Here is a 12,488-nt window from a genome sequence, read left to right on the forward strand (position 1 = left end):
TTATTATTAACAATTAACAAAAAAACAATATTAAAATCAATTTGCTTGAATAACAATAAAAAAAAATCCTTATCTATTATTATTATCAATTTTACAATTTTATCATCTTATCCCGGTTTGGTTATAATATAATAATAATAATATAATAATGATAATAAATTATAATTATAATAATATTAGTAATGTATTTTCTTTACATCTCCCCCAACCACTGTGAAAATTCTTATGAGAATTTTTATTAGTCATTGCTTATTCTGGTATTAATTTTGTTATGTGGAATAGTCTGTTTCTTCATTTCTTTTTCCTATTTCAATTTTAAATATGGTATTTGATATTTTTTCTATTATTTTGAATGGTCCAATCCTGAGTTCATCCAATTTTTTTCTATTTAATTTATTTCCATTTTCAATATATACAAAATCACCTGTATTGAATTCATTTTCTTTTCTGTTTTTTTCAAAGAGTTTTTTATTGTATTTGTGAGATTTAATAGTGTTATCTAAAGCTATTTTCCTATCTTTCTTCCAATCTTCTGAATTTTCATGTTCTTTTAGTTCCTCAGGTAGCAAATTTGTGTTAGTCCCATCTAATAGATATTTTGGTGTAAAACCTGTTACTGAGTGTTCTGTTATGTTATATTTGTCAACACATTCTCTTGCTATTGTTGTCCAAGCTTTCTTTTTTGTAGATTCATTAATTCTGCATCTTATTTTATTGACTATTGTTTGGTTTAATCTTTCATTTAGGCCATTTGAAAAAGGTGCATTTAAGGCTGTATAAATAAGTCTGATATTTTGTCCTTCCAAAAAATTTTTGAATTCCTTAGAGTTGAGTCCTGGATATTGGTCTGTTAATATTGTATCTATTTTGTTTATTTCTAGTGTATTTTGAACTATTTTTATAAAATCATTTGCAGCTTGAGTTTTTGAAGTATGTATGAATGCATATCTTGTATAGTGATCAACTAGAAGATGGAGGTATCTTTTCGTTGATCTTTGACCACCAAACCCACCGATTGTATCAATTGACACTATCTCAAATGGTTTTGTTGCTGGTCCTAATTGTGACATCAGTCCATATTTTGCTTAGCCTCTAGATTTATTTCTCTTACATATGTCGCATGTTTTGCATATTTTTTTTATGTTTTCTATTAATCTTTCTATTATTTTTCACAAAAATTTGACAAAAATGTTTAAAATAAAAAAAAATGCCACATCCTATTTTATAAGGGATTCGTATTGGAATTTTTCAAGTACTAAAACAAAAAATCTAATAATTTTATCAATATTAGTTGAAATATATGTAAATTAATTGTATAAACATGAATTTACTTCTAAACAGTGAGACATGTTAACATATTTGTGAATTTATTAAAATCTATAGTAAGAAGTAACATAATAGATACCTATACCAATATACCATCTACAATATACATTATACATATAATTTTTATGATATAGTATACAATTAAAACAAAAATACTTGTGTTTGTGTTCTAATACATTTTAAGTATTCATAAAATACATTTTTATAATACCTAGTATTTTAAAAGTATTTTCAATACCTACTTTTTTATTCAAATACTATTATTAATATTTTAGTATTTTTTATAAAACTGAGGCATTAGCCTTGAATCACTATCACCATTTATTTTGTTCCTATATTTATTTTTTAGAATAACTATAGTACATTATTGTAGTTATTATTGATTATTTATCAATAATCAGAAATAATATTATGTATTTAATAATATTATTTTAAATTAATATGTTAGTAATGTCAATATTATATGGTCCACGGCTTAGTTCCACGCTAAACTGGGCTCATGGGTTGGGAAATGCTGATTTAGTCAATAAAAATTAAATTAAACGTTATAGCACCTACCTAATTAAACAAAGTAATTTAAATCATTATTATTTTTTTTTTAATATTTTCAGGTAATTCTATGGCTGCTCAAATACCAAGCTTGGCTTTTCTTAGACAAACAAAAAGCAAAGCACTAGCATCATTAAGACATCATAAAGATCCTATAATTGCTCTAAAAATAATAAAACACAGTGACAGATAAGATAATGCAATTAGAAATATTGGCTTTGACAAATTTTTTGTCCATTTCTGGACAAATTTACAGTTAAAGATATACTGAGAACAATATTCAAACAACCCAGACCACTATCAGTTTTGATGCAACAGGAGGTGTATGTAAAAAAAATAAAAATTGATGATAATTTTTACAGCAATTCAATATTTTTATAAGAAGGCATAATGCGAGTTCAGGACCAAAGCTTTACAGTAATGTCAATGTTGTCTGAGGAACATGACAATGTCTCTATTTATATGTGGTTGAAAAGGTGGCTACGCTGTGAAGTAAAACCCCCTATAACATCAGTAACTGATCAGTCATTGACCTTAATGTCAGCGACCGTCCAGGCATTTACACAGTATGGTTCGCTAGAAAAGTATATTCAAGTGTGTTTTTTGTTAGCGTGTGGAAAAATCATAGAAATACCATCATGTTTCATAAGAAGTGACGTAAACCACTTTATGCACCTAATAACGCAGTGGAAACATTTAAAGACTTCAAAACACAAACGCACTAACAATTATTTAGTAGACCAATGAGGCTTCTTATTACTTGTACATCAATGCAAGAAGCAGAAAAAATTTTAGAAGCTTTTTTTATAATAGCTTTAAGCAAGTATGATGGCCTAATCATAAGTAACTCATAAAAGGGATTAAAAGAAATTACACCATGTGCCAAAATCAAACAATTTCTACAGTCTTTAATCAGTAGTAATACCACTTTAGATGCATTAAGTTATGAGTTAGAAAACCACAATGTTAAAGAAGATTTATTAGAAGCTGATGATTTGTTAAATAATTCTGATTTATTGAGTTCATTCAAAGACTGGGCAAAGGCTATTTCAGCCAAATGTGAAACTCAAATGGTTTCTCAAAGGAGAATTTGATAATGCACAATACATTCCAAAGTTAGTACCTCTTGTGATTAACTCTATGAAACTTTTCCCATACTGGTCAGGTGTTTTGGTTGGAATATTTGATTACGGGGAAAAAACCATTTCAAGTAGTAGAATTGAAAGCAATTTTAATAATGTCAAAAATAGAGTATTTAAGAATGAAGTCATGCCGATTAGAGTAGATAACTTTGTTGAAAAATTAGTTGATTATTATAGGGGCGATCATCTTATTATACAGTCACAAAAATATGTCCCAACAACAAGTTATGAAGACAATTCAAAGTATGAAATGCAAAGTGGTTTAGTTTCATGTGTGGCCATAGACAAATATGTCCAAAATGACGATTATCAACAATCCGAAATATGTTTACCATGTAGTAATGTAGAATCAAATGAAGAAATAACAGCGATTGAACATTGGAAAAACCAAGAATTGGCACCAAAGTCGTCTCGTTCATCAAAATCATTTTTAGAAAAGCAACCAGGATTTGACAATATTAATTTAAATTAAAAAGGACCTATTTATGAAATAGCGTTACTGAAAAATGGTCCCAGTTTCAATAATAAACCTTTATTTGTACCAGGTCATGATAAAGTTCTATTGCAGCAGCAGAAATTAAACTCTATCATCAATTTTAAAAATTAAAATAACAAATGCAACTGCTCAATTTATATTAACAATGATTGTTAACAAACCTACTAAAGAAACCTACAGAAATAGGATCTATTTGTTTGCTCTGCATTACATAACACGATCAAAACAGTTGATTGGAGATATTACTTTGATTGATGTAGAAGACACAGCAGCTTCATGTGTCAAAAATAACTAGAAAATCTACCTTCATTTCTAAGGTTAGACCGCTGTTAAAATAATTTATGTTTTGATCAGGAAAGAAAATCTGAAGGCACTATCATTTTATTTCCTGTTATTGATGGGGATATTAACTTACAACAAGAAATAGATATTTTTTTTATGCCTTCAACAAAATTATCTTACAGCATCAACTAGTTCAAGCAATGTTAATGCTGAAGTACAAAAAGTCAAACAGAACTATGCAGAGAAAATAACATGGCAACTTAAAAATATTCCAAAAGAAATAACACTACAGAATAGAATTTTTAAATTAAGAGGCGCTATAGCAATTAGTAGTTCTAGCGAAAAAAATTTAAGACAACCCAGTGGCCATTATACAGCGTTCTGTTTGAGAACTAATAATGTTTGGAAATGCTCTGATGATACGAAAGATCACATTTCCAGAAAAAAAGAAAAGAAAAAAATTAACGTAGAAATTCTTGTGTATACTGTATGAAGATTTTTTCTTTATTGTGGCCTTTTAGATCTCAATCAATATTGAATGTGTATATTTTTTATAATTTTTTAATTAAGTTATTTAATTATATTGTATTTTTAATTTTTTACTAAAGAAATAAACACTTTGTACATAAACTAATATCAAATGATATTATATACATTTTTCTAAAATACTCTAATTTACAAAAGATTCTTACATTCAATTCAACACAGAATCTTTTATTAAAACATGAATTATTTTAATTTATAAATGATAAAGGTAACATAAATACATAGTTACAACAGAGTAGACATATTATTAGTTATATAATCAATATCAAGAACCCTATAGATTTAATCTATACAAATAATGTATATGAAAAATATTTTAAACTAAAAGATAAGTTGTAAAATAATTGACTTAAGAAAAATCACATCATTGATAAACCTACCGAATATCAAATAATTAATAAATTATTATTATCTACTACCCAATTGTTTTATACATAAATGATGCATAAACGTGTTAATTTTTTAAAATAATTTAAATCAATATTGTTTGACCCGGGTGAGAAATTGAGAAATTCTTGTTATCTTAAACTGGTGTTTATTTTCAGTTATTAATTCTAGCCAATTATAATATAAGAATTATATTATTTAAGTCCATCCTAATAAATTATTATTATTATTATTCTTTTAAAATAAATAAAAATCTATAAAATTTGCAAGTTTTTAAAATATTTAATTATGATTAACTATTTACATTAATATTGATATTTATACATACATTTACACAATTTAAGTAAAGTAGGCACAATAAGAGTTTACCTTATAGCTTGAATTATTATTCAATTATATCTTAGGTACATTGTTTATTTATTGCATAATATTTTATTTATTTATTTATTTTGTTATAATATATAGGTACAATAAATGATAATATATATGAGTGTGTTTATTTACCAGATCTTAATTATTCGGCCAGTACCTACATAATAAGTAAATAAGATTTACATATTAACAATTAAGTAAATTATATACAATTATTATATTTGTCTAAAATAAATAAAACTTTTTCTTCTTCTTTACTAAAGGCCTTGCCTTGTCGTTGCAAATCTGGCTTTCCATTCTTCTCTATTAGAAGCCAATCTTTTCAATTCTGTATATCGACTACAACCAGCTTATTTATCATTTCTTCTATGTATGCTTTCCTCGGTCTGCCTCTTCCTTTATAGCCATTTATTCGTCCCTCAAATATGTTTGTCATAAACAAATTATGTCTAAGTAGATGACCGAACATTTTTCCACTTCTTTCTTTTATGGTGTTTAATAAGATTCTTTTTTCTCCTACTTGGTCTAATACATCTACGTTACTTTTCCTTTCTGTCCAACTGATTTTTAACAATCTTCTCCATATCCACATTTCTATGGCTTCTAACTTCTTTTTGTCTTGTCCATTAATAGTCCAAGTTTCACACCCGTACACTCCACACATAACATTTGACAAAGTTTTTCCTCATATTTATATTTAGTTTTTTGTTTGTAAGTAACTGCCGTTTTTGTGTAAATGCTCTCTTTGCCATAGCTATTCTTTGTCTGATTTCTATTGAGCATTTACCGTCGCTTGTAATCGTACTTCCTAGATACTTAAATTGTTGGACTTGTTCTACTAAGTTATAATTCACTTCCAACTTCACTACTGGGATTTCTTTTGCTTTAGTCACCACCATTGTTTTTGTTTTTTTCGCATTAATTTTCATTTGGTATTCTTGTAGTATTTTTGCCAGTGTGGTTAAAGATTTTTGCATGTCTTTTTCTGATTCAGATACTAAAGCAATATCGTCAGCAAATCGTATGCAGCGGATCTTTTCTCCATTTATGCTTATTCCATTAGAGTTTCTTTTATAGGTACTTGTCTATGATTTCTTCCACGAATATATTGAATAAGTAGGGAGATAAGGAATAGTCTTGTCTTACCCCTCTTTTAATTTTTGCTGTAGTACCATGTTCTCCTACCTCTATTAAGGTCTCTTGTTCTTTGTATAGTAACATTATTATTCGTCTATCCCTCCAGTCTATTCGTGTTTTCTTCATAGAGTTCATCAATATTGCCCAGTTGACAGTGTCAAAAGCTTTTTCTAAGTCAATGAAAGTTATAAATGTATTTCTGTTTACATTTAGCCTTTTTTCCGTAAGTACCCTTAAAGCTAAAATTGCTTCTCTTGTACCAATTCCCTGTCTAAACCCAAATTGATCTTTATCTAGCTCTTTTTCGATCTTCATTTGGATTCTATTTTTTATTATGATAAGAAGTATCTTTGACGCGTGTGTTAATAAACTTATTGTTCTGTAATTGTTGCATTCTGTAGAATTTCCTTTTTTTGGGATTAGTACAATTTTGCTTTTGGCAAAGTCCTTCGGAATGTTGCCATCCCTATACATTTTCTCAGTAATTTCATATAGCTTATGTTCGGTATCATTCCCAACATTTTTTAATAATTCTGCTGGGATGTTATCTACTCCTGCCGCTTTTCCTTGTTTTAATTCCCTTAGAGCCTTAACGAATTCGTCTTTTGTTATAAATGGCCCTACGTCCTCTTTGTTTGTTTCAATTATATTTTCAATATTCATGTCATCTTCTCCTTTCAGTCCTTTATACAGATCCTCTATGTACTCCTTCCATCTTGACGTTATTTCACCCTCTTCTAGAATCAATTTCCCATTCTTGTCTTTAACAATTTTGCTTCTTGGCTTCGGTAGTCTTGATAATTTTTTAATAATTCCATATGCTTTATCCATTCTATTTGCTGTCATATTCATTTTAATATTTTCGCATGTTAAATCCATCCATTTCTCCTTTTCATCTCTGCACTTCTGGGTGACACGGTTTTTTACTATTCTATACATCGCATCATCAGTCTTCTTTAATTTATTGCGGTATTTTATTAAATCCATTATCTCATTCGTGATCCATGGTTTCCTTGGATTCAATTTCCTAAATCCAATTGATTCCACAGCAGATTGTCGAATATTGCTAATTACTTCATCCCATGAAGTGACAATACCAGCAGCTATCAGTCTGTTATAAACTTTGTTTTGGAACTCTTGTCTGGATTTTTCATTTTTAAGTTTTTCTACGTTCTCCATATGTTACGTTTGGGTCGCTTTGTAATTTTCATGGGTGCTATTTTGTACTTCATCGTTACCAGATTATGGTCGCTATCTATTTCTGCACCAGGATAACTATGACTTGTCATTATTTGCTTCTTGAAACGACTCTTTATTAGTAAATAATCAATTTGGTAACGATTAGTATCCCCTGGTGCTACCCATGTATACTGTATAGCGTCTTCTTTTCGGTACTTCAAACATTGTGTTAGTAACTGAAAAATTGTTCTGCTTACAAAAATTGACTAATCTTTCTCCTCTGCTGTTTCTTGTTCCTAAACCATATTTGCCTATTATTTGATTGTCTTGTCCCCTACTACTGCATTGAAATCGCCCATAATAATTACATTATCGTTATCTCGAGTTATTCCTAGCAGTTCATCTAGCAAGTCATACCCTTATTCGATTTCATCGTCTTCGCTATTCGAGGTTGGAAAGTATACTTGAATGACTATCATGTTTACTGTGGATGTCATCAATTGTATTAGTAGTATTCTATCATTCACATGATAGGTATTTTGTACTTGCAATCCCATTCTTTGTTTAATAGTATTCCAACTCCGTTTTTTCCCTGTTTATCTCCGCTATGTATCATTCTGAAGTCGTCACTCCAGAAATCTCCATTATCACCCCATCTAGTTTCACACACTCCTAGAATATCAAGCTGATATAGTTTCATTTGCTGTTTAAGTTCTTCAAATCTTCCAGGCCTTAACAACGTTCGTACGTTCCAAGTTCCAATTTCAGTTGGATTTGTTTTACTTTTGATCTTTTGGCATGGATTTCGCTAGTTGACGACCTGGGAAGCCATGCTCTGTCTCCCCCTGCCGGACTCCGGGTTCCGAATCCCATCGTCTTGTTTCCTATTCTTATGGTTGTCCTTCATTGCTTAATGTTTGGAAAAAATAATACAGTGGTTTCCCGTTGTCTTCTGTATCGCAATGACATCACTTATAACTAAGTGATGCTATTCAGATAGAGATTAATCTCTACTTGATACTAACAATGTTGCTGCCCATTGTTAGGTCCATTTTGGTCGCCTCTTACGATGGCCATGGACTACCGTGAGCGTATTCTTTCCCTCAACACAAAACTATGGAGATGTATTTGTTTCATGTCACGTTCAGGACTTGGTGATTAATGATTATTAGTTACAATGAATTAAATCAATAACTGGAATAGTTTTCTTTATTTTTAGATACTGATGACCTATAGCATTGATTATAAAATTTACAGATAAGCCAAGCTATAGGAATATTTGGAAACTGTATTTTTAGATTTATTTTATTCCAATAGACATCGTTGTTGTATTGATTGTACATTGTTATTTATAAACAAGTTATTTTCTGGCTATTCTCGGAATTCCGGCAATATCGGCACCACGGACTAAGATACACGGATTGAATTCACGATAGGCATCGATTACGATTACGATTTATAGATTTTATATATTTATAACTATAAAAATATATTAAATAATAAAAATACACAGAGGCGTTTTTGAAAAAGTTAAGTCCCAAGACAACAGAATTTGGATGCCCGCACCTCAATCCAAAAAAAAAAATATTAATAATATAAGTACACGTAAACAATAAAGTCAATAAAAAATTCAATAATTTTCAAAAATAATAATATTTATAGGTATTTTAAATGTGACTAAAAATTTTTAATTTTTCAATTTTTGCTAATTTTGATGTTGTTGCATAAAGTTTAGTTTTTTTAAATATTTTACAAATTAAAAGCTGTTCTATAATATATAATTTATGTTCAACATAATCGGCATTAATTTCAACCCATGCTTTTATTTTTTCATTAGTTTGTAATTTGTTGATTAAATTATGCCTGATTTTTTTTTATGTTTCACGTTGTCAAAATTTTTTTCAAAAATATTTAAAATAGTATCGATTATAGAATTAAGCATTTTCGTTGGTGCCTTAAGGCCTGTGTTAAATGAAGAATAATTTTTATTTATAATTAGCATTTGATTCTTATCATTTAAATCTTTCTCTATAATCAATTTACCCTTACAATATTCACAATTACATTTTTTTATACATATAAATGCTAGATAGCCGGCGAAATATTTCACTGAGCAATCTTCTAATGTAACTGATATTGTATTTAAATCCTCTGGAACCGATATATCTGTATCATTTACACTGCATTCCGAATTTGTATCCGAAGATTGATCATTTTCATTATTTTCAATTTTATTTATCTGTTTTCCCTGCAATAAAATTGACACTTCTTCGGTTGTTTGGTAATCAGTATTTTCTATATCATTTTCACAATTTCCTCCTTTAGAAGTACATAATGAAAATATACAAGTACTTCTAAATGACGTTCTAATCGTTCTTGCTGTAGGATTCTTATTGTATCCACCCTTTTGTCGCATAATACTAAATACATTTTCTAGTGCGTCCTGATTCAACCGATTAGTTAATATAAAACTGACTTCGTTGTTAATTGATTTTTCTTCCTCGAAAAAACTCAGAATGCCGGTTATTGTTTGAGTAATACCTTTGAAACAAGGAGGTTTAGTAATTTTGCCTTTTTTTGTTTTTTTGTAGATTTATAAAATATGTTGCAGCATTATTTAAAAATGGTTTTACAGTACCAGAAGCAGATAGTCCACAATTGTATGGATTTGAACTATACAATGTTTTGCTGTTTAAGCAGTCAAACAATTTATTTATAAAATCTACAAAATCGGCTGTTTTTTGCTGTCTGACTTTTTAATTCGTCGGTTTCAATGCACGTACGAATAGTAGACGCCATAGTATGACTAAAAAATTGCACGGCTAATTTGACTCTCATTTTTTGAAACGAACTTGGATAGATATGAACTTCAGTAATTTTTAGGAGAGATTTACTTTTTATATTAGTTTTATCTGTTTCATACGTTTTTGTAATATCACTAAACGCTGCTACTGTCATATTATCCTTTTCAAAACTACAACCTATTAAATTATTTCTTAAACTTTTTATTAAGTGCGGGGAATCCAAAATTGAAAATATTTTATTATTTTAAACAAAAAAATAAGGTTTATTTTCATCTACGCCTAACGATTTTAATGCACTCTAATTATTTGTACCTTGGTCGCACACTAATACTTTAGGATACAATCCGTTTTTAAATAATTCAGTTAAGTCATCAATAATCAAATCTTTAAGTAATGTATGTTTTACTCCTGAATGAGCCAAAAAGTACTCGACTGGAAATTTCCATGGTGAAAACAATTCTCGAGCCATAAACACCATAACGCAATTAGCACTTTTATTTGTGCGGCCATAATGTCCAAAATCTTCAATACCTTCAATAAAATCATAATTTTTTGAATACTCAAAAAATTCTTTAATGTACATTTCATCGAAACTTAAACTGCACGTTTTTTCTTTATTTGTTTTGTGTTCGAAATTTTTTAATATGATTAAAAAAAAACGCCACTTAAGCCGGGTGCAAATTTTGACTGTCCGATCCAACGACGAATAGTCGATGGGGCTGGTAAGTTAATATTTTGTTGCCTTAAAAAATTGTAGGCTGTTGGAGATTTATAGAATAAAGTTAAAGCTAGATTTTTTTCTTCTAGTGTCCTAGGTATTTGCTTATTTCTAAGTTGCATTATTACGATTGCTCTAGCATTGTTTGATTTAAATCGATGTGAATACAAAAGACTTCGTAAAGTGTTACGAGTCTTAAACCGTACTACATGTTGTTTTAATTTACTAACTTGGATATTTTTATTACGCAATTTAATTTTTTGTTGATCTATTTTCAATTTCAATTTTTTTTTGCTTGGTGTATCATCCTCGTCTGCATAAATCAACCTTTTTGAATTTGGAGTGGGCATATCTATTAAGTCATTTATATTTTTTCTTTTCGGAGTATCTATAATAGACGATGGGCTTGAAAAAATAAGCTCAGTCATTTCATTTCTCGATCTTTCATATGTTTTAATCGGAGCTAATGGTTCGTCAATATTGTCTACATCTTTATCAACTATACCTATATATATATAAGTAAGACATATTTTATTTTACAGTCACATTCTTTCTTACCCCTAAATGAGACACCGTAAAGATAAAGAAATTTTTAAAAGTTAAACATGCTTAAAAATGACGATATTTTTTATCACAGTATCCCATTTTTGAAAAAGTAGGTACGGTTCAAGATTATAGCCTATAATATCGAAAAAAAAAAGCGAAACCAAATAGCGAAAAAAAATATTATAATAATTAATAATTATATAATGTATTAAAAAAATATTCACAAAATCATAGTACCTATTACAAAATTTTTCTTATAAGTTGTTCTTATTGTAGTTAAAAAAAAAAAATCAAAAATCGTTAATCAAATTTGTTTTGTATAAGCGTTTAAAGATCAAATTTTCACGAAATTTGTCATAATCGCGAAAATTTGCATGTAATTTTGTAGTTGAAATTCATAAAATTTTTAGTATTTATATATCTAAGGCTAAAAATTCAACACAAAGTCTGAATTGTATAGGCATTTTAAGTACCTTATATACTATATAGGTATACCTATTCGGATTTTTTAGTTTTTTTTTTTAAATTATTTACTATAAAAATAAGAGTTTTCTCCTAAACATTCGATGAATTATTTTTCGCTTTATTTAAGTTTCGTTTTTTCATTTGCGATATTTTTAATTCGCTTTTTTTGACCGGTTACCACGGTTCAAAATTGTTTTCATGTAGTTTGAATATTTTTTAAATTTATTAACAATAAAATAATAAAAATGTAGTACCTGAAGATGTAGATGGACATTCGTTAGAATTGTATTTATGAGGAATTGCATTCGATTTCAATTTGTTGTTTTTATAATTTAAAAAATAGTCGGGAGAAAAATGCTCCTGGCATATATAACGGTTATACAGCTGCTTTTTATTTAGTGACAATAAACTTAATTTCCTGTAGAATATTATTTCAATATACTTCAAACACATTTGTCAACTAATTAAAATATAATTTATATTTTACCGGAATTAATTATCCAAGTTTCACGTCTTGTGTCTTTTGGAATTCGAAACAT

The 12,488-nt window shown here is 28.5% G+C and overlaps 1 protein-coding gene across 1 annotated transcript; it reads right to left on the reverse strand.

Moving 5' to 3' along the window:
* Window positions 1–10,868: 10,868 nt before the first annotated feature.
* Window positions 10,869–12,488, reverse strand: LOC126553964 (uncharacterized). The gene is made up of 3 exons (XM_050209080.1): window positions 12,437–12,488; window positions 12,204–12,368; window positions 10,869–11,443 (listed from the first exon to the last, which is right to left on the reverse strand). The coding sequence occupies exons 1-3, from the start codon at window positions 12,486–12,488 to the stop codon at window positions 10,869–10,871; spliced, it is 792 nt and encodes a 263-aa protein (XP_050065037.1).

Source organism: Aphis gossypii, unplaced genomic scaffold (genome assembly GCF_020184175.1).
Source record: "Aphis gossypii isolate Hap1 unplaced genomic scaffold, ASM2018417v2 Contig00385, whole genome shotgun sequence".
NCBI classification, from domain to species: domain Eukaryota; kingdom Metazoa; phylum Arthropoda; class Insecta; order Hemiptera; family Aphididae; genus Aphis; species Aphis gossypii.